At 35.7% G+C, this 21,405-nt stretch overlaps 1 protein-coding gene and 1 long non-coding RNA gene across 5 annotated transcripts in view; one reads left to right on the top strand and one right to left on the bottom strand.

The window, feature by feature from the left end:
* The window catches only part of LOC107658552 (uncharacterized), a 12,697-nt gene extending 10,438 nt beyond the window's left edge, over window positions 1–2,259 (bottom strand). Inside the window, exons 1-2 of one of the 2 annotated variants that reach the window (XR_001630800.1) lie at window positions 2,158–2,259; window positions 1,980–2,065 (exon numbers count right to left, since the gene is read on the bottom strand). This is a non-coding gene — a long non-coding RNA (uncharacterized LOC107658552). The remainder of the gene's footprint in view (window positions 1–1,979; window positions 2,066–2,157) is intronic. The other variant, XR_001630804.1, reaches the window with a different exon arrangement.
* A 1,048-nt stretch (window positions 2,260–3,307) lies between these two features.
* Window positions 3,308–21,405, top strand: part of LOC107656170 (CAP-Gly domain-containing linker protein 1-like) — a 24,064-nt gene continuing 5,966 nt past the window's right edge. The window contains exons 1-16 of one of the 3 annotated variants that reach the window (XM_016444011.1): window positions 3,308–3,422; window positions 5,229–5,320; window positions 5,960–6,128; window positions 6,203–6,690; window positions 6,772–6,896; window positions 7,592–7,793; window positions 7,875–8,072; window positions 8,157–8,260; window positions 8,674–8,734; window positions 9,931–10,035; window positions 11,104–11,232; window positions 11,347–11,463; window positions 12,161–12,218; window positions 12,516–12,766; window positions 13,201–13,263; window positions 17,846–17,931. In XM_016444011.1, the coding sequence (XP_016299497.1) occupies window positions 6,041–6,128; window positions 6,203–6,690; window positions 6,772–6,896; window positions 7,592–7,793; window positions 7,875–8,072; window positions 8,157–8,260; window positions 8,674–8,734; window positions 9,931–10,035; window positions 11,104–11,232; window positions 11,347–11,463; window positions 12,161–12,218; window positions 12,516–12,766; window positions 13,201–13,263; window positions 17,846–17,931 (2,075 nt within the window). In that variant the 5' untranslated portion in view covers window positions 3,308–3,422; window positions 5,229–5,320; window positions 5,960–6,040. The remainder of the gene's footprint in view (window positions 3,423–5,228; window positions 5,321–5,959; window positions 6,129–6,202; window positions 6,691–6,771; window positions 6,897–7,591; window positions 7,794–7,874; window positions 8,073–8,156; window positions 8,261–8,673; window positions 8,735–9,930; window positions 10,036–11,103; window positions 11,233–11,346; window positions 11,464–12,160; window positions 12,219–12,515; window positions 12,767–13,200; window positions 13,264–17,845; window positions 17,932–21,405) is intronic. The other 2 variants (XM_016443946.1, XM_016444085.1) reach the window with 2 other exon arrangements.

Below are 21,405 nucleotides of genomic sequence, written 5' to 3'. Positions count from 1 at the left end.
CATTGACTGCCAAGTAAATTACACTGTCAAGGTCCAGAAAAGTATGAAAGACATCGTCAGAATAGTCCATCTGCCATCAGTGGTTCAACCGTAACGTTATGAAGCGACGAGAATACTTTTTGTACGCGAAGAAAACAAAAATAACGACTTTATTCAACAATTCGACTCCTCTGTGTCTCTCCGCATCACTGTAGCGCCATTTTGGAGAATATCCACTGAACGCAAGCAGCGTACGCTCTTCTGTGTCAGCTACGACACAAGGATATACGTTTTCTACGTGTATTTACGCTTTGATTTGAACGAAAACAGCGCATCCGTGCAGCGCGGACCTTGACAGTGTAATTTACTTGGCAGTCAATGTGACAGTCACAAGCCTCCCGGTTTTCATCCAAAATATCTTAAATTGTGTTCCGAAGACGAACAAAGCTTTTACGGGGTTGGAACGACATGGGGGTAAGTGATTAATGACAAAATTTTTATTTTGGGGTGGAGTATCCTTTTAAGTAGTATAAATAGCAGAAAATCCTGCTATTTTAATTATAGTGTAAATGGAAACTATAGCTATTTGCACTTAGTGTAAATAGCATCTATCACTAAGAAAATGCTGATATTTCCACTTAGTGTAAATAGAATCCATTGCAATTTACACTTAGTGCAAATAGCCACTGCGTTTGATTTTTTTTATTCAATCATTGTTTATTCTGATAATATTTAATCTTTTAAAATGTTTAATTTAATGTGTGTAATTTTAGTTTGTAATTTATTTATTTTTTGCTGTAGAGCTACAATTGTAATTTGTAAATAATACAATTTAATTACAATTTATTTACATTTATGTTTTATTAAAGTTCAATTTTGACCCCTATAGTTGATGTGTTTTTCTTTTTTATTATTTCCAAAATATTTGGGGGAGGGGGCACAACAATACAATTCTGCTTAGGGCAACCCATTTGGCCAGCAGCGGCCCTGGTTTAAAGACTGACATTTAGACAAGAATAAAATGTCACGATTGTTCTAAGCCAATGAGAGATAACCTGAGTAGTCAACGAGTCGATTATCATCGTTTTTTTATCGCGCTTTTTTAGAGCCTCTGATTCTGAAATAAAGCAACAGCTGCCTTGCTCTCGCGAGAGTATTGGCACGTATCAGCATGTCACATGAACCCCGCCCCCTACAGAGATGATCACCTGTGAGCGGTTCTGCGCAGAACCTGCTTATATCAAACGAACCAATAGTATCACGGTTTCTTCCACCTCACTGTGTTCTGCACTGTGGCTGTTTCTAGTTATTTATTTATTAACTGATTTAACTCTTTGTTCTCTGGATCAACTTTGCCATTTGTTGCATTTTGTGCTTGTATGTTTTTATTTGTGTCGCTCTATGTATGTCATTTATAGCTACTCTAAAACCAGGCCAATAAAGTTAATCTCAATCTGAATGTTTGAATATTGACACACACACAAAAAAAGTATTATAGCATCATCCATTCATTTGTTTGCGTCTGTTCTGCATTAATGTGCATCAATGGTTTATATTATTATTTGACAATTTGTTTCATAATTGCTCTGTTATGGTCTCACATATTTTATTTATCTATTTATTAATTAATTTAACAATGGTCGATCAAATCTGAGCGGAAACACCACAGTCACTTAGACTTGTGTGTTCAGATGGCTAGTGTAGGAAAAGTCACCAGGAAATGTAGATATATTATATTATATCTGCTGAAGTCCTATCTGATTAAAATAACCGAACAGATCAGATGGGTTAAAACATAAACAAAATGGCAGCAGCTGGAATGTGAAAAGATCCTTCCACACGTGCATCAGATCTTTGCACATATAAAATGTATCCTTTTTTATGTGTATAAAATAACACTATGAAACGTATGTTTGGAAACGAATATTTCGAATCCAAAAAATTGTAAACAAACATGCCTTTTTTTATTTGATGCAAATCAAGCTTCGTGTACACCTTACCTTACACGATGTTGTGTATTGGACACAAATCCTGTACGGACTCCTTTGGTTTCCTGGTCTTCCCATCTATTGCAGAAGCTTTCGGACTGCTTGAGGAACACAGATGCATGTGATTAGCACGCAACACGAGCGCTGCATTCAGAAAACATCCATGTGCTGATTACTGCAAGATCTATACCTACTGTCTCCTTGAGTTTAGGTGCAGATATGACCGTGATATTATAATGGACCAGTACAGCAGTCCTCATGTCCAGTGCATGCGCCCTCTGGTGATGCACATTCACACAGTCATGCAGATGTTGCACACAACGGAATCATGTCTGAAGAACAATTTCGAAGTTCCCCGGATGTTAGATAAGGAAATTTGTGAATATGCATGTGACAATATTGCAATTTAACTGGAACGTTGCAATCAATACGGTCATGGGCTGTTTTTTTATATGATGTGGGATGTTAAATATTGGATTCCATTATAAGCTGCATAAAGCACAAATAAAACAGCTATGCATACACATAACTATTTGATAATCCTTTAATTATTGTTGAGGAATGTATCAGCATGCGAAAACCACAGGTTGCAGGTTCAGAATACAGTTAGGAAGGGCCTAAAACTGAGGTAATAATAACACTATGTCATCAATTAAACCTGTGCAAAGGTACATGGAGTTTACTATCAGAGTTACTATCAGAAATAGTGTGGAAACATATTAGCTAGTTAATGATTGATTGATTGATTTGCGATATTTAATCACTGTGCGCTCTCTTGTGGTCAGAATAGTACAAATGCGACATTTATTCCGGTCTCTCAACTTTAATGAAAATGAATTCATTCATTCATTCAGTAATACATAAAAGAACGCGACAATGCAAAAAATATTACAATTTACTGATTTACTTTATTTTTTACATTTTGGTCACTAATCAGATTTGACCACTAGTGGCCGCCACAGACAACTAACACCTTCCGGTCACATCCATTCACAATAATTCAATCCAAAGATATGTCTGCGTTAACATTATTATTGATGAAAATATATTAAAGAATTCGGCCTCAAAATTACGCATTTTTATCACAAGTCAACAAATCTTCTGCTTCTCCCTATCGAGACATTGCAATTGCCTGAAAGACAATTGTTTTACAATCAAACTTATTCTGCAACAAAAGTCCCATGCATCATTTCATAAATCCACTTTTTCCCCCACTTTCTTGGATGCCACCCCATTTTAATTGTTGTTGAACTTGCTAATGTACATTATTCAGATGTCATGTCAAAAGTCACTGTAATTAAAGTGTTTGGGTGCAGCTTCGTGTTGAACTGCCTCACCCATCATCACCATCATCATCATCATCATCATCATCACTAGTGTGAGATCATCCAGACAAACACGAAATCCCTCATTTCTCTTTACCACAGAGGAATGCTACACATTAAAACGGTTCAGGTAAGAGACTAGCATCACTTTGATTTCTCTAAAGCCCACTGCATTGAGCTTATTTGTGTTGCATTTAGAGGATTTAGCTCCTCTGGCTAATGTCGGCTAGCAGACAGTTTGTTATTGTTGACGTGAAGTCGCAGCCGCGTAGAAACACAAATACACTGAATTACTGACTGAAAACAGACATTTTGGTATTATTTTACGGAATACAATGTGAAATTCGTGGATAGTTGTGTTTTGACAGGTATCGTTCGGCTAGTTATCGTTAGCTCGCTAAAAATAAACAATAACAATAATATTTAGTCATGTTAACGGTTCAGTCCAAATTGATTGAAATCGTTGATTACATTTAAGCGTCATTAATTCTTCTTATTTTTAAAATTTAACTTAGATAATAACCATAACCAAAAGTACAGGTAACTTTATTTACTCTTTCTTAAAATGAAACGAACAACCACTGATTTATTATTAATGGATAAAGTAAACAATTATGTTATAATTGGTGTTACGAAAAAGTGCTTTGGTGGTAGTAACATGGAAAAATGGCAGTGTCAGATTATATTACCATGGTACATGTCCACGAAGACAGGTAGTAGTACCATGGTACTTTTTTGTAAGTGAGTTTTTTAACCGTTAAGCTTGATTGTGTGTCATGTTGTGGATTAGCGTAAATATAAATGATTTTGTACTCAGGATTAACTGTCATTAGCTGACACAAATAGCCTTGGTGTCACCATGGTAACAACAGTTGGTAACACTTTACTTGAAGGGGTGTGCATAAGACTGATATGACACCTTCATAATCATGACATGACACGTCATGAATATGAAGGAGGTTTTATGCATGTTTATGACAACTGTCATTAAGTGTCATTCGCTCAGTTATGTCATTTTTAATGCAAATATGACATTATATGACCTAACCCTACCCCTACCCTTACCCCTAACCATAGCCCATAACAAAGACATCTCAAACAATGTCATCTTTGCATTAAAAATTACATAACTGAGCGAATGACACTTAATGACAGTTGTCATAAACATGCATAAAACCTCCTTCATATTCATGACGTGTCATGTCATGATTATGTAGGTGTCATGTCATGATTATGAAGGTGTCATGTCAGTCTTATGCACACCCCTTCAAGTAAAGTGTAACCCAACAGTTCCCACCAAACTACCATAGTGACGGCAGTTAGAACGTAAATCATCATAATATGGATTCTTCCTTCAGCAGTCACTAACAAAAATATCATGGTAACACCATGCATTTTATAAACAATACTGTGACAGTAATGGTTTTACCATGCATAAACATAATGATTTATTACCATGTTATGTATCAAAGCAATACCAACACACCCACCCACTTGTTTTAAGGCGGAAGTAAGCTATTTCCTGTGAATGTGCCGGACTTCTGAATCATTAGCTGCTATGGAATACCAACATGGGTGAATAACAGTGCAGTAAACGGTTTGCGCAACAGTCTAGTTTGTTTATGGTTACAATAATTAAAAATCATATGATAACAAATACCAGTTTGTAGCAACACAACGGACTGTTTTGTACACCTAAAACAACTGAAAGCAGCCTACACTGGAAGCTTTGCACATTAACGTTACAAATAGTTGTGGCCCCTCTTGCTTTAAAGTGGGCATGAAATGAAAATTCACCATATCTATTTTCTAAATGTGTGTTATGGATATTAGTGTGAACAATTGATTTGTGCATGTTTCATTTGTACTTTTTTTGACCTTATAATTACATTTTTTAAATATTAATTGCTCTATGATGTAACCCCGCCCCTACAAGCACATGCTAGAGTGCCCACGCCCACATCTCAACATCCAATCAACGACCGGTGGATAGAACCAAGTCCTGCCTTTTTCGATAACCATTAAAATGTATGTCACAATACAGAATAAATATCTGTTGCTATTTCAGTTTCATCATAACTTCACAATTGACCCTTCGCAAAAACCCGCCCTCCTTAGTTAGTATTGCTATGTCCGACAAGCCATGCCGCTCTCACACTACGCATCATGTTCTCACGCAGTGAAAAATACATCGCGGAGCACAAGACACAACAGGTTATTTCTGGTATGAAACAAAGTCTTAGATTTATAATTTTGGCATTTTTAAGAAATGCAAACAAACACCTATCGTGGATCTTTAATGTGTCGTGACAGATCGCTGTATTGCCTCAGTTCAAGCGGCACATAAACCGATCGTCTTTTCATATTTACTTAAAGCACCAAATAAACATGAATGAGCATCTGAACTTATTTCAACCGCGGAAAGACGTCAATACACACAGTTTAAGTCCACTGAATTTAATCTACTCTCCTGTCTGATTTGTTTGTCGGATAAAATGGCAGGTTTTGGCATTATGTTTGGTCAGATTGCATGTCAGTCAAGCTCTTTGCAAAGGGTCAATTATTATGGATGCCATGGTTCTTGGTTTATCACACAATAAAACAACTAAACGCAATAAAACTGTATTCTGAACTATGTATTCTGTATTCACCATTTTCTTCTGTTAGGGAATCGGATCTGGTCAGGGAGGGTTGTCATTCTTCCAGGCTCTGCAGGAATAGCACATTTGTGTGCATAAAGCAGGGAAAATGAGTACGGGGAAGCCGAGTGGTCTCAAACCACCCACCAAGATTGGTAAACCAGCTGCGATGCCAACCAAAACCTCGCCCACCTCAGGTGAGTCACCCATTGGTTACATAAGAAACACACTGATTCAGTGCTGACGTGCTCTTATTTTTTTCTGATTGTAGCTGGCGCCAAGGCTGTAACATCCCCAACCTCTAATACGGCCCAAGATGCTGCGTCAGATTTCTCTGTTGGCGAACGAGTTTGGGTCAATGGAAATAAACCGGGTTATGTGCAGTTCATCGGAGGGACCCAGTTTGCACCGGGCCAATGGGCGGGAATAGTTCTAGACGAGCCCATTGGGAAGAACGATGGCTCTGTGGCCGGAGTGCGCTACTTCCAGTGTGAGGACTTGAGAGGTATATTTACTCGGCCCTCCAAACTGTCCCACACTCCCGTGCCAGAGCGTGAGGCCAATGGCACACAGACGCCCACCAACAAGACATCCACCTCCCCTGCCAAAGATCCCGTTCCTGTCACTCAAACCATTAGTGCAACTACCAAGACCTCAACAAACCTAACCAGGGCCGCCAGCGAGTCTGCATCCAATCTGTCTGAGACGGATTCGGCCAAGAAGTTGCAGCGGGAACTGAAGTTGGGTCATCGTGTTCTGGTAAGACCGTCTCCTGTCTGTCTTCATGCTTAGTGGCTTATTGTGGGAAGTTTGAGGGAACTTTTTGCTTGCACTTCTCAGGTTGGTGGAACCAAGGCAGGTGTTGTGCGTTTCCTGGGCGAAACTGACTTTGCGAAAGGTGATTGGTGTGGTGTTGAGTTGGATGAGCCTCTTGGCAAGAATGATGGGGCAGTGGCTGGTGCAAGGTAAGGCCACAATTTGCCAGAATTACATAAGATCAACCTGTGGGAAAAGGATGACCTGTTTTAAAACACATTTATAAAACAGATCTTTCAGGTGTTTACTTACCTAGATGAATCTAACCAGAGTTTTAAGATATTCTTGATATCTCCTTTGAAACTATAGAAGAGATGTGTGAGATTACCAGGGTCTTTTTTTCAGCTATATATCATAAAGTTCACTTTTCATGTTCAATTCCAATGGAAAAATTTTTGAAAAATCCAGTTTTATTATGAAATTTTTCACATTATGGAAGTAAAATGGGAAGTTATTGTAAGCTAAATGATAAAGAAGATCTTGGCTATTCCCCAGACAGCTTATACGCTGACATTCATTCAAAAGTCATTTTCTTACTTTTTTTTTTTAAAGATAATTATTACTTTTATTCAGCAAAGACACATTAAATTGATCAAAACTGATAGTAAAGATATCTATAATGTTACACAGGAATAAATATAATAAATATGACAACATATTAAAATAGAGAACACTTATTTTAAAGTGTAATAATATTTTACAATAGTCTTGTTTTTATTGTATTTTTGATCAAATAAATGAAGTCTTGGTGAGCATAAGAGACTTTTTTCAAAAACATTTAAAAGTCATACCAGCTCCAGACTTTTGAGCAGTAGCAGTATATTTATATGCTTTACTCCCATAGATATTTCCAGTGCCTACCAAAGTATGGACTGTTCGCTCCTACTCACAAAGTCACCCGCATTGGATTCCCGTCCACCACTCCTGCTAAATCCAAATCCTCCAGGCGCAGGTCGACCCTAAAGAACAGCCCCAGCGCGTCCTCCATCAGCTCCCTCAGCTCTGTCACCTCCTCAGTTGGAGGCAAACCCAGCCGAGCAGGCCTGGTACAGTCCCACACCTTTCATTGACATTTTATGCTTTTCTTTAAATATTATTTGAAATAATACCTGTCAATAATCTCTCAGCTCACAGAGACGTCGGCTCAGTATGCGCGGAAGATCTCAGGCACCACGGCCCTGCAGGAGGCCCTGAAGGAGAAGCAGCAGCACATCGAGCAGCTCCTGGCCGAGCGGGACCTGGAGAGGACGGAAGTGGCACGAGCCACAAGTCATGCCGGAGAGGTGCAGCAAGAGCTGGCGCTGCTCAGACAGGGCCAGGAACAGGTCGGTAGCTATTCTATCATCATTATGTGAAAGTCGTAATTTTTTGGATGATAAACGAGACTCTGTTTTTGCGTGTTTTTGAAGTATGCTCTGGAGACGGAAGCCAAGTTGGACCAGTTGCGGAGACTCGTGGAGACTGCAGACAGAGATAAAGTGGAGCTGATGAATCAACTGGAAGAGGAAAAAAGGTAACATTTATAATTAAAAATACTTTGTATAGTAATTGATTGCTACTGAAGAACATGGAATATTCTGAATATCTGAAGAAACATTTGAGGGCTTAAAGGGGTCATATGATGCTTTTTTAAAGATCATTATTTTGTGTATTTGGTGTAACAGAATATGTTGACATGCTTTAATGTTCAAAAAACACATTATTTTTCAAATACTGTACATTATTGTAGGTCCTCTATGCCCCGCCTCTCTCGGGGCGTGGCAGAGTCTTAACTTTGATAAAGAATATCTCTTTGGTTTTGAGACTTTAGTCTTTGCAACTTCAGGGATCTTATCTAGACTTGTAAGACTTGTAACACTCCAAAGAGAAAGGAAAACTTGAAATCGCATCATATGACCCCTTTAAAGTGTACTTTTTGGCCTACAGAAAAGTGGAGGACCTGCAGTTCCGTGTAGAGGAAGCTTGCATTACCAAAGGTGACCTAGAGGTAAAGTGATCCTATCATATACGTTTACAATGAAAGAAACTGGATATGAGCTGACCAGTGCAGTAACCTGTCTTTAACAGACCAGCCTGTGTTAATGCAGAAATAATCAGATCAGGCTTTTATACTTATATTTTAGCAAGACAAATTCACAGGAGAAAAGTAGATATATATAAATATATATATATATATTTAAAGATGAGATCATTGATTCATTCATAGAAAGGTATTTGTAAACTAATGACCACAACTACAGATAGATAGATAGATAGATAGATAGATTCATTGATTCATTGATTCCTTAATTCATTAGTTCAGTGAATCATTGATTCATTCATAGAAAGGTAATTGTAAACTAATGACCACAACTACAGATAGATAGGTAGCTAGATAGATTCATTAATTCAGTGACTTATTGATTCAGTGATTCATTCATAGAAAATAATTTTTAAACTAATGACCACAACTATAGATAGATTCATTGATTCATTCATTCATTACTTCAGTGATTCAGTGACTCATTTATAGAAAGGTATTTGTAAACTAATGACCACACTGATGGATGGATGGATGGATGGATGGATGGATGGATAGATAGATAGATAGATAGATAGATTCATTAATTCAGTGATTTATTCATAGAAAGGTATTTGTAAATGATTGACCACTATAGATAGATAAATTCTTTCATTCATTCATTTTGTCTCAAGATCAAATTGTTAATTACATGAGGATCAAGTTCTTCAAAAATCACTTTTGAGAAGATCTATTAAACTTTCTTTCATAAGTAATAAACAGTGCATCACTTCTGTTTCTAGTTCTTGTAGCATTGATTCTTTGATGCTTCATTTCCCTTATTTTCTTTATTTGTTCATTCATTCACTGCATTCTTTTTTCATCTTTGATCACGTTTACATATTTCGTTCCTTCCTTCATTCTTTTATTATTGACACCCTCCATCTTTCTTTCATCTGCCTGCTCTTTGAGCCGCATTTGTTTCATGTCTTGGTGTTCTTGGTTTTTTTAATGCGATCTTCCGTCTTCACGCCACTCTCTGTGTGTCACTGCTGCCTTTGTCCTCATTCATAGAGGAGGATGATGTCAAGGTCTGCATGAAGCTCTTCGTACTTGGCTTTTGGCTGACACGTGACCGCGCCGTTGGTGTTGTCTCTTTCTTTTCCTCTTCTGTCTACTAACAGACGCAGACCAAAATGGAGCATGCCCACATTAAGGAGCTCGAACAGAGTCTTCTCTTTGAAAAGACCAAAGCAGATAAACTCCAGAGGGAGTTAGAGGATACTAGGGTAAATCAGTCTGTCATATGGGAGGGTGAGAGAGATTTCTCTTGGGGTAAATGTCAGATCCCCATGCACGGAAGAGATTTTGCTTATTTTGGGAAAGTGATTATTTTTTTATTCCATGATGGATTGAGGTAGGTCTCTTTTTTTATAAGCACCACTGGATGCATCTCTGCAAGTCGTTTTTCATCCCAAAATCAAGTGAAGAAAATAAGAAATTGTTTTGCATAAAGAATATTTTTAGTTACATTTTTTTTTTTAGGTCCATGTAGGTTTTTTTCATGACATTTAAGCACATTTTCATCACAATTCTCAATAGCCTAATGTAATTTGGGAAAATATATATGATTTAAAGTGTAAAGTGCATTTTATAGGTATATTTGTAGGTTTACACTACTGTTCAAATATGGAGTCAATAAGATTTTTTTAATGTTCTTGAAAGAAATCTATTATGCTTACCAAGGCTGCATTTATTTGATCAAAAATACAGTAAAAACAGTAATATTGTGAAATATTATTACAATATAAAAAACTGTTTTCTATTTGAATATATTAAAAAATGTATTCCTGATTACTTCAGTCTTCAGTGTCACACGATCCTTCAGAAATTGTTGTAATATGCTGATTTGCTGCCCGCCAAAAAAACATTTCTTATTATTATCAATATTAAAAACTATGGAAGCTTGTTTTCACTATTTGCTGCAGAATTTGCTAGATGTATGCTCAATACAAGCATCTTGCTCAAATGCAAGATACAAACTCAATTCTGAGAAGAAAAAAGAAAAAAAAAATGTATTGCTTGAAAGAAATTCTGAGAAAAAAACTTCGAATTCAGAGGGAAAAAAATCTAAATTGCGAGATTTTTTTCTGTCACCTTTGATCAATTTGAATGCAGTCTTACTAAATAAAAGTATTAATTTTTTTTTTTTTTTAAATCCTCTGAATGAAAATACAGTTAATGAGAAAATAGTAGATGTTTCTTATGCAGAAAATATCTAGTTTACTTATAATGGCTCCAGTCGCCCCCGGTTTGGTCACTATAAGCGGTTGATGAAGTCGTGTGTCCCACTGTAGGTGGCCACAGTGTCCGAGCGCTCCAGAATCATGGAGCTGGAAAAGGAGGTGTCCGATTTGCATCTTCAGCTGAGAACTCTCCGGGCTGAGACCGCGGGATCAGCCTCACCTCCATTACAAGACAAAAAGGTCCATTCAACCCCCTTGAATCCATCTAAACAAGATGCATTATGACATGTTATTGTACATCAGAAAACATTTGCATCATTAGAATTGATCACTGTATTCTCTGCATTCTTATAGATCAAGGAGCTGAACTTTGAATTGGAAAACAGACAGAAGGAAGTGCTCATATTCCAGCAGAAACTCGCCTCCTCTGAACAGGAGAAAACATCCCTCCAGCAGCAGCTGCAAGATCTGGTATTCAACACTAATACTGCTTATTAGTGTTGGGGGCTTATTAGTGTTAGCTGGGGCAGTCATGGCCTAATGGTTTTCACTACTCACTGCTGTGTGTGTGCACTTGGATGGGTTAAATGCAGAGCACAAATTCCAAGTATGGGACACCATACTTGGCCACACGTCACATCACGTCCTTTCCTTTCCTTCCTTTTTTTTAATTTACTAACCTGAAATACCTTTTTTTTTAAATTTACTAACCTGAAATACCTTTTTTTTTCACATAATGGCGCTATGTATTTTTAAAGGTTTCTGTATCTTGTGCTGTACTTGTGCCTCCCTCCAGCCCATATGGTGATCTAATAACAGCTTTTTATATTATTGAATTATTTAGATGTGCCTGGGGATACATACTTTTCTCTCAAATTAAGTGTTATATCATTACAAATACTTGTCTTTTAAGCCAATATGTCATGAGAGGCCATACATTACAGTGATTTTTACAATGGTTAATAGGTATGGTGTTAGGCTTTATGTGAAGCTGCAGTAGCAATATGATAAAAGTCACCAAGTACTTGAATTATATAACATTAATTATCAATTATAAAAGTAAAACACATTTATATAAAATTTCTATGTAACTAAAAAAAATTTTTTAACGTTTTTTTTTTCCCTTTTTGGCCAACCTGTTGTACCAATTCTTTATGTTTGATTTCAGAAGCAGAAACTTGACACAGCAGTGGAGGACAATAATAAAGCAACACTAGCCATGCAAGGTAAGCAAAACATGACTCATCTAAAGCACCTAAATGCTAAATAACTGCATAAAGCATCTGAGCATTTTATATATTTGCATCCCTGGCATTTGAACCTGCGCCAATGTGAACAGCTTAGCAATGTTGTTTTTGCATGTTCATGAGATAAACCAGCCATTCCCAGCGGAGCCATAATTCACAACGGCACACTTTTACTTGCTCAGTAGTCCAATTTGTGTGAAAGTTTGGGGAAAATGATAATTTTAGCACAAATACTGCTACATGAGCTCCTCTATGACTACTTCTGTTCGGCGGCAGAAACGGAAAGGAACATTAAAATGCAGAGAGAGAAGCTGGATCAGGTGTCCAGGGAGAAGGAGGACCTGCAGAGGGATGTGGCCATCCAGCAGCAGCAGAAACAGGCGAAGGGTGAAGAGAGAGAGCTTCAGATGAAGGAGCTGAAGGAGAAGTTGGGCCGAGCAGAAGGAGAGCTGAAAAAAATCACAGAGAGAAGTGCTGAGCTGGAACAGCAGGTGGTGGAACTGAAAGCCTTCAAAGACCAAACCCAGGTGACCGAATGACATTTGTAATACATACACCCAGTAGCTCCTGCTGTTTTATACACTACTGCTCAAAGGTTTGGGGTGGGTAAGATTAAGGTGGTATTGTTATTTGTAGCACTATAGAATGATTTCTGAAGGTTCATGTGACACCGAAGACTGGAGTAATGATGCTGAAAATTCAGCTTTGCATCACAGGAATAAATTACGTGTTAAAATATATTCAAATAGAAAGAAGTTTTTTAAAATTGTAATAATATTTCAGAAATATTACTGTTTTTACTGGGTTTTTGATCAAATAAATGCAGCCTTGGTGAGCAGAAGAGAGTTCTTTGAAAAAATAATCTTATTAACCAACTCCAAGCTTTTATATGTTAGTTTATATTTGAGCATGTTGGTCAAATGGCACATGAGTGACCAGAGGTTTTCTCTCACTCAAACAGAGTTTACAGTCTGATGAAAAGCTGGAGCAGATGACAGAGAGGAATAAGAAGTTGCAGGAGGAGGTAAATATGCTTTATTCTTTATATCATGCAGATAAACAGTGACTCCTGGTTACTGTCAGGTCGTATCTGCTGTCTGAAAGGGACTTGGAAGGGTGTGACTAATTGATTTATTTGAATTAGTGTCTACCAATTCAAAAGTCACCTCCGTGTTGCTAGGATGTCATGAGTTGTTGCTAGGGTGCTCAGGGTGGTTGCTAGGTGGTTGTTCAATGGATCTCCTGCACTGACCACATGATTTGAGGTATTCGTGTTCATACAGTAGCACTGGTGTACGGTAAAGTGTAATACTTAGTATTATGAGTTTGTTAGTTCAAATCACTTAACCTTAGTTAAGTCATTATGTCACCTTAGCAGACATCAATAATCATCATAAAAAAATGCATGTGAACATGCCAGTAGCAACATTAAAACATATTTAGCATTTGTAGCTGAATAAACGCATTTACTTAAGAGGCGAGCAGAGATTTTTCACTGTGTAACTGTACTATTACTGACATAATGGTTCAGACGCACTGTTAATTCATGCATGAGTCCTGTACATCTGACCGCCTGCAGGCTGCATGTAAAGCATGTTCTGTGCGCTCATACGTGGCCTTACATAATCACCCCAACGGCCTGCACTTATCAGAGGAGACTTGCTTCCTGGGGTTGTGCTTTTCACATACGGTAAGACTGCGTGAAAGCGTAACAGGTCTTCTTATATCACTGGTTCTCAATCAAATTCAGCATCTGTATTATATTGACTGACCTGCAGTGGTTTAGATGGTGTTGTTGGTTCAGTCTGTGGATATATTGGGTGTTCGCTTGTGATGCCGCTGATGCAACTGAAAATATTCAGCTGAAAATTAATTTTCGTTTTCAACCATCCAATAAGGAACCTTTATTTTTAAGAGTGTTGTTCTAAACCCATATGATTCATAGAGCACAAATTGAGTTTTGGTGAATGCTCAAGCTTCTTTTTGCACTATATTCCAACTCCTTTGGAGCCATACAGTAACTTTGTGTGTTATGACTGAGGAGATTTACTTAAATTTTGCTCTATTTCTTACACAAAGATATCAAATTACTTAGAATTTTAGCACACAAGTCATATGGACTACTTATTTGTAACTATGACCTGATGTTATATGAAAACGAGGAGCATGAACATTTTTTAAAAGTTCTTCTTTCTTTGTTTTGAAACAAAAAATTTTGGGTGAACTGTCCCTTTAAATGTATTTTTGGTTTCTGTATTGAAAAAGACAACCTTATTGTGACCTCATTTTGGACTTTTGTCCCCTTAAGGTTTAAAAAAGCAGAGCTAATTTAGTTTAGCCTGAATTTCATTCTTTTTTTGTGTCATTCAAGGATTGAAGTCTCTGTGCGGCAGCTTTAAAAAAAAAAATACACAACTGTACAAAAGTTTGAGATATGTAAGGGTTTTTCATGCATATGCTCACCAAGGCTGCATTTATTTAATCAAAAATACAGTCAAAACAGTAATGTTGTAAAATATTATTACAGTTTGAAATATATTTTAACATGTAACCTATTACTGTAATGCAAATCGGAATTTTCTGTATCATTACTAAAGGCATAAGTGTCACATGATCCTTCAGAAACATTTTAATCTGTTTATATATTTATTTATAAAATAAACAGGAAATAGAGGCTTTGCTCATGCAAGGATTTTCATTTCTCTGATGACTCCAGAGACAAACATGTATCATCATGTAGAAACAGCTAATACAGGACGAGAACAGGCAGATGACGGAGAACAGCAGAAGGAGGGGGCGGGGTCAGCAGGGGGATGTTGAGAGGGGCGGGGCTTGTCGTCCTTACATAATGAAGCTGCCCTGTGTGATGCTTTTCAGAGCGTGTGTTTGTGCAAACGTGAGCGTGTGGAGGAACGCCAGCAGAGTGAGAGCTCGTGCCTCTCTTTCGCTGCAGGGGGCCATAGGGGGATGTATTATTGATAGGGCACATTTGTTTGGAAAAAACAGGAAAGACACAGCAGCATGGATGTGACAGCGCTTCAACAGAACTACACGGGCAGCGTTTATAGCTCTCTGTGCCAGGTAAAGATCGCTCTTCTGTAGTGCACTTTGTAGGGATGCATGATACTGTATATCGGTGACCATGTTGGTATTCAGGAATGTCAGCATTTTTTTAAATATTAGAACTGGGTTAGGATGATATTGAAACTGGATAATATATGGGCTTATTTCTTCCTATTTAAATACGTTTTTGGTGCCTGATTGCATTTGAAGCGTTTAGAAGTGGAGGTTTAATGTGAGCGCTGTTTTGTTGTTGTTGTTGTTTTTTCTCCCAATGTATTGATTTAGAATTTCGACCAGTGTCAGAAATGAGCTTAATTATTAAGTTAAAATATTAAGTTATTTTTAGGAGCAAATTTATGATTTTATAATCAGTTTTATAATCATAAAACACCCTCAGATACTTGAATTCAGTCAACACATTAAAATAAATTCCCCATCTGAATAAGTACGATAATTTATTAATTTTTAGTTTATTTAGTTGTATTTTTAGTTTTTCAGCTAATAATTATATTTATTTCTGGTTTAAGTAACACAGCATTTTTAGAATTTTAGTTTTCGATTTAGTTAACAATAACAACACTGCTTTTCCCAAAAATCTGAGATATTTTGCTGATATTTGAGAAAAATATTTTTTATAACCATATGATAATAACATATGCTTTTATAATCAGTTGTATAACTATAAAACAGATATTTGAATTTATATTTAAATCAATGCTTTGAATTAAATTCTCCACCTGGCAATAATGTGTAAGGCTTATAAGAGAAGTTTGAGAAAAATATCAGGTATTACGAATAAAAAGATATATTACAAGGCAGTTTTCCCCCCATTTTGAATTTTGGTGGCATTGTTTTCCCCCTGATATTGGCCATAATGTTGGATATTTTTTCCAACATTATTTTTGTCACTATTTTTAATTTTTATGCACAGAAAGGAAAGAAAATACTTTGTGTCACTGTATCTCTTGCGTGTTATTTCTGTGAGTAGCTGTGGACATTGAGTTGAAGAATGCTTTCATGTGTCTGAGTGTGAATGAAATGGTTGTTTGATGACATTTCATTCATTGATGACAGTGTAATTCCTCCATCGTCACGGAATCTCTCAGGCTTTCTGAATGTAAACACTGAATCACTCAGAGATATCAGCACAGGCGAATCTCTGCTGGTTCATAATAAAACATTGATGTTGGTTCTTGGCATGTAGATGAGCCAGTTGTGGGCGTTTGTGCTGAAGAGTGTAATTAACGCTTCAGTCTGATGCAGACCAGTTACTCACAGTGAGCCAGCAGTGTGATGGGATTGAATTATGGGTCTCGTGGGAACAGTAATCTGACTTCACCAGATGTGATGGTCTGACATGCTTTTTCTAAATATTTGTTGTGTATGCATTACTACGAAATGTGATTTATCTTCTCTGCTCTCATCGATTGTACTAAATAGTATTTTTTATTTTTTTTTTCGCATGACTTTTACAGGTATTTGCTTAAGCAAGCGTCACTATTATTACTCATTTTTAGGATTATGTATTTGCTCCAAACTCTTAGTTTTAAACTTTAGCATTTAACTTGCAATTTTTGTGCCACAGAAATAATTAGTACTTCAGTGTGTGTCTAGTTGAGGAGGGGTGTCTGATTTTACAATTTTTCGACGTTAAAAAGATGTTAAAAAACACCCAGAACACCTTTGTGCATAATCCCATTATTATTTCATGACAATTTAATGCCTTTTACACAGTGTTATTTTAGTATTATATATATTTTGGTATTTATTAATTAGCTTTTATTTTTATATTTTCAGTTTTTATTCTAATGTTACTTTGTGTTTGTTTCAGTCATTTTGTTATGTCCTTTTGCATTTTAAATATTTATATTTAACTATTTCGTTTTAATGTTTTAGTTTCAATAATTTTAGTACTTAAACATATTTTATTTCTTTTAGTTGCTGAGGAAAAATTTCAAATTTTCTATATTGTTTCTGCTTTTTTTTATGAATGAAAATGTATTAATGAAAATAAAAAAAATTGTTTTAGTTAATGATAATTTCTGACATTTTAGAAAAATACTGTAATAAAGATATTTTGTGGAAGTGAGCATATAGTAAAGTAACCATTATGTAGAAATACACTATAAATTATTAATATCAGAAGCAAATTTATGATTTTAAAACCAGTTTTAGAACCATAAATCACCTTCGGAAACTTAAGTTAAAAAGTACAACAAATGCTACCATTATGTAGAAATACACTATGTAAATTTAAATAATATTTACACAATAATTATATATATTTTTTTAACATTGCAGGTATGAAATGTAGATATTTTTTATGGTAATGAGAATTTGAACCGGAGTATGCTTGATTGTCATTAAAATAATTTAAGAACCTGAGAAAAGAAATGATAAAATAGTTCTTAAATAAGCGATTTGCAAAATACATGTTCTTGAAAGGTTTCATGACATTCACCCCACTATGTTTTGTCCAAAACCGTTTTTCCTAAAACCTCTTTCTTTCACTTGATTTATTTGTCTTTTATCTCGTCCACCAGCTTGAGGCCCTGAAGCAGCAGAACTCTCAGTATCAGGAGCAGCTGAGTTCAGAAACGCAGAGCATCGACAGCCTCCGCAAAGAAATGTGAGTCTCCTGCTGACATGCACCCATGCGGTTCTCTTCATTGACCGTTTCATTATTTATTTAGGACTTTCTGACACTTTCATCGATAGTGATAGCATTGAGAGGACTGGAACTAATAGCGAGGAGAGGAAATGACATGATCCAGCCTCACATGGATTAGTTCACGTTTGCTGACCACTGAACAACAGCTGCAACAAATGAGCGCCATTTAACATCTTTCAACTGCATCTTATTACATTAATTGTCTGCTTAGTTGAAGCTATAAAGGATCTTGATCTTAATTAGTCAGTTAAGTACCATGTTGGCGTCATTGTGGTGATTAAATTAGATCTGTGAGTCATAGAATGACATCCCAAGTCCACATGATCACAACAGCTTTGATTTCTGAATAGCAACAGGCATAGTGTGCGTTCTGACATATTGAGCTTAGTTTGAATCTGGCTCACAGCATTTCACATTCAGGCTAATCAATAAGGAAAAAATGTAGAGCAGAACCTGATATTATACATCAGGAATTGACTGGATGATGAAAAATAAGAGGGTTTGGTGGCACCTGCTGAACAAATAATAAATAAATTCCAAAAATCGCAATTAAAATATTTCATAATTTTAACTTTTCATATTTATTTAGCTATTTAATTACATTTTTAATGTTTTTTTATTTTTTATTTGTTTGTTTACAAAATTAATTTTAAGCATTTAGCAGAAACATTTCGCTCAAAATTTCTGAATAACAACAATACACATTCTGACACATTGAGCGGTTGTGCTCACGTGCAATAAGAGTTTGAATTTGGCTTCAGGATAATCAATAAGAAAAAATATAGGGCAGAACCTGATTTGATCCATCATGTATGGTGAAAAGTGTCTATATGAATGTGTCTAAAAAAAAAAGAGGGTTTGGTGACACTCGCTAAAGAGATAAATACTTAAAATACCCAAAAGGTTTTAAAAATATATAAAATTCAAATATGAAATGTTTCATTTTTTATATTTAAGCACAGTTTATTTATTTGATTTACTTTAATGTAAAAATGTATTTAAGTTTATTTAAAAATGCCTTTATTTAGTTTATATTAAATTTTTTTTATTTGTTTGCAAAATTACTCTACCTCAACTTTTGAATAACAAGCATAATGCACATGTTCTGCAGCATTTCACAATCAGGATAATCAACAAGGAAAAAATGTAGAGCAGAACCTGATTTTATACATCAGCAATTGACTGGATAATAAAAAGTGTCTTTGTAAAAAAGCTTTTGAAAAATAAGAGGGTTTGGTGACACCTGCTGAAAAAGTAATAAATAAATTCCAAAAATTGCAATTAAAATATTTCATAATTTTAACTTTTCATATTTATTTAGCAATTTAATTAATTACAGTTTTAATGTTTTTTCATTTGTTTACAAAATTAATTTTAAGCATTTAGCAGAAACATTTAGCTCAAAATTTCTGAATAACAACAATACACATTCTGACACATTGAGCGGTTGTGCTCACGTGCAATAAGAGTTTGAATTTGACTTCAGGATAATCAGTAAGAAAAAATATAGGGCAGAACCTGATTTAATCCATTAGTAATTGAATGGATGGTGAATTTTGATTTACTTTCATTTAAAAATGTATTTAAATTTATTTAAAAATGACTTTTTTCAATTTTGAAAATGTTTACATAATTATATAATTGTTTTTATTTGTTTTGCAAAATTACTCAACCTCAATTTTTTAATAACAAGCATAATGCACAAGTTCTGACACAAAGAGCTTTTGAATCTGGCTTGCAGCATTTCACAATCACGATAATCAAAAAAAAAAAAAAAATGTAGGGCAGAACCTGATTTTATACACCAGGAATTGAAAAATAAGAGAGAAAATATATAAATATTTCAAAAATAAATAAATTCCAGAAATTCTAATAAAAACAGTTTCATTTTTTATATTTAAACAGTTTATTTGCAATTTATTTGCAATAAATCTGTCTGCAAAATAAATTGTAAGCATTAAAGCAGAAACCTTTAGCTCAAAATGCTTTTACAACCACAATGAACATTTCTGGTGGTGTAAAATCCAGTGGGGTCCATTCTGAATTCATGTTGACTCTGAATTGAAGCGCCACAAACCGAAGCTCAAAGCCTTTGTAACTCGAGCTGATCCGACACACTCCTTCAAGCCGCGGTTGATTGGCGTGTCCAGCGAGTGACGGCTCCAGTGATGCAAGCAGGTACCCATGTGGAGCCTCTTTTGAGCTCTTGTGCTGAAGATATTCGTAGCGGAACGTTTCAGAAGTGAGCTTCTCTCCTCCAGGGAGTTTTACGTAACCGCATCTTTCCAGCTACAGCTGCTGTTTTCTGCCTGTCTAACGCTCTCGACTCCACGTGAGATCCCATGGAGTTCCTTTCATAACACCCTGTTGATGAATATGTATCATAGTGTAGCTTACAATATTATATTTTTTGCTATTCTTTTCTTTATGGAAAAAAAGATGTTATGCTTTATTGAACACAGAATATTCTTTTTGAATTTGTGAGGCTCTTATAGCTTTTAGTTTTTTTACGACGGTGCAATTTAGAGACTTGACCTTGATTTTCTGCTTGAGTTTTGAGCGTGCATGATTTGATTTATTCCTGCATCATAATGGACCCTGGGTAAAAATAGATTGGCTCATTCGTTACACACGAGGAGGATGACGGTGACCTTTCTGAAGTGTTTTTCTTTATTTATTTTTTGAGCTCACGTTTTTTCTACCGCTCTTTGTAACCAAACGCTGTTATTTGTCAAGCGCTTGGTCTTTGAAATGTCTTAACTGCCGACGGGTCGTGATGGAAAGTAAAGATGATATATTAAACCATGTGCATTGCCTAGGAATTAGAGGAAAATAGGAAAGGATAACAGGATTGATGACAGGGTGGATTGAAGGGTTGAGGGCTGCTTGTGACTGCCACCAAAAATAACATGAAAATCACTGTGCATTATAAATACAAAAAAACAGTATTTTATGCTCAGAATTTGTTTTTGACTGCTCACATTACATACTGCACAGTATATGTTCTATATGCTGCAAAATATTATGATAATCAGTAGTATGCTGTTTATTTAGAGTAGACTAAATGTTAAAATGAAATATGACCAATTAACTGGAAGTGATATATTTAGCTAAATATTACATTTAATATCACTTCCAGATAATTTTTCATATATGAAATAGAAAGTCAAGTTGAGTGCACTGCATTGTGGGTACAGTATTCCACACAGTGTAGTCTGGTAAATGCAATACACATTTTCAAGTGTTTTTGAAAGAAGTCTCTTATGCTCACAAAGGCGGCATTTATTTTAATAAACTGCAATAAAATCAGTAATATTGTGAAATATTATTACAATTTAAAATAACTATTTTCTATTTGAATATATTTTAAATGTATATTAAATGTGTTTTATTCCTGTGAAGCAAAGCTGAATTTTCAGCATCATTACTCCA

Source organism: Sinocyclocheilus anshuiensis, unplaced genomic scaffold, assembly GCF_001515605.1.
Source record: "Sinocyclocheilus anshuiensis isolate Anshui unplaced genomic scaffold, SAMN03320099.WGS_v1.1 scaffold269, whole genome shotgun sequence".
In the NCBI taxonomy this organism is placed as follows: domain Eukaryota; kingdom Metazoa; phylum Chordata; class Actinopteri; order Cypriniformes; family Cyprinidae; genus Sinocyclocheilus; species Sinocyclocheilus anshuiensis.
The sequence above is the reverse complement of the archived record's forward strand: the minus strand, read 5'-3'. Positions and strand labels throughout refer to the sequence as shown.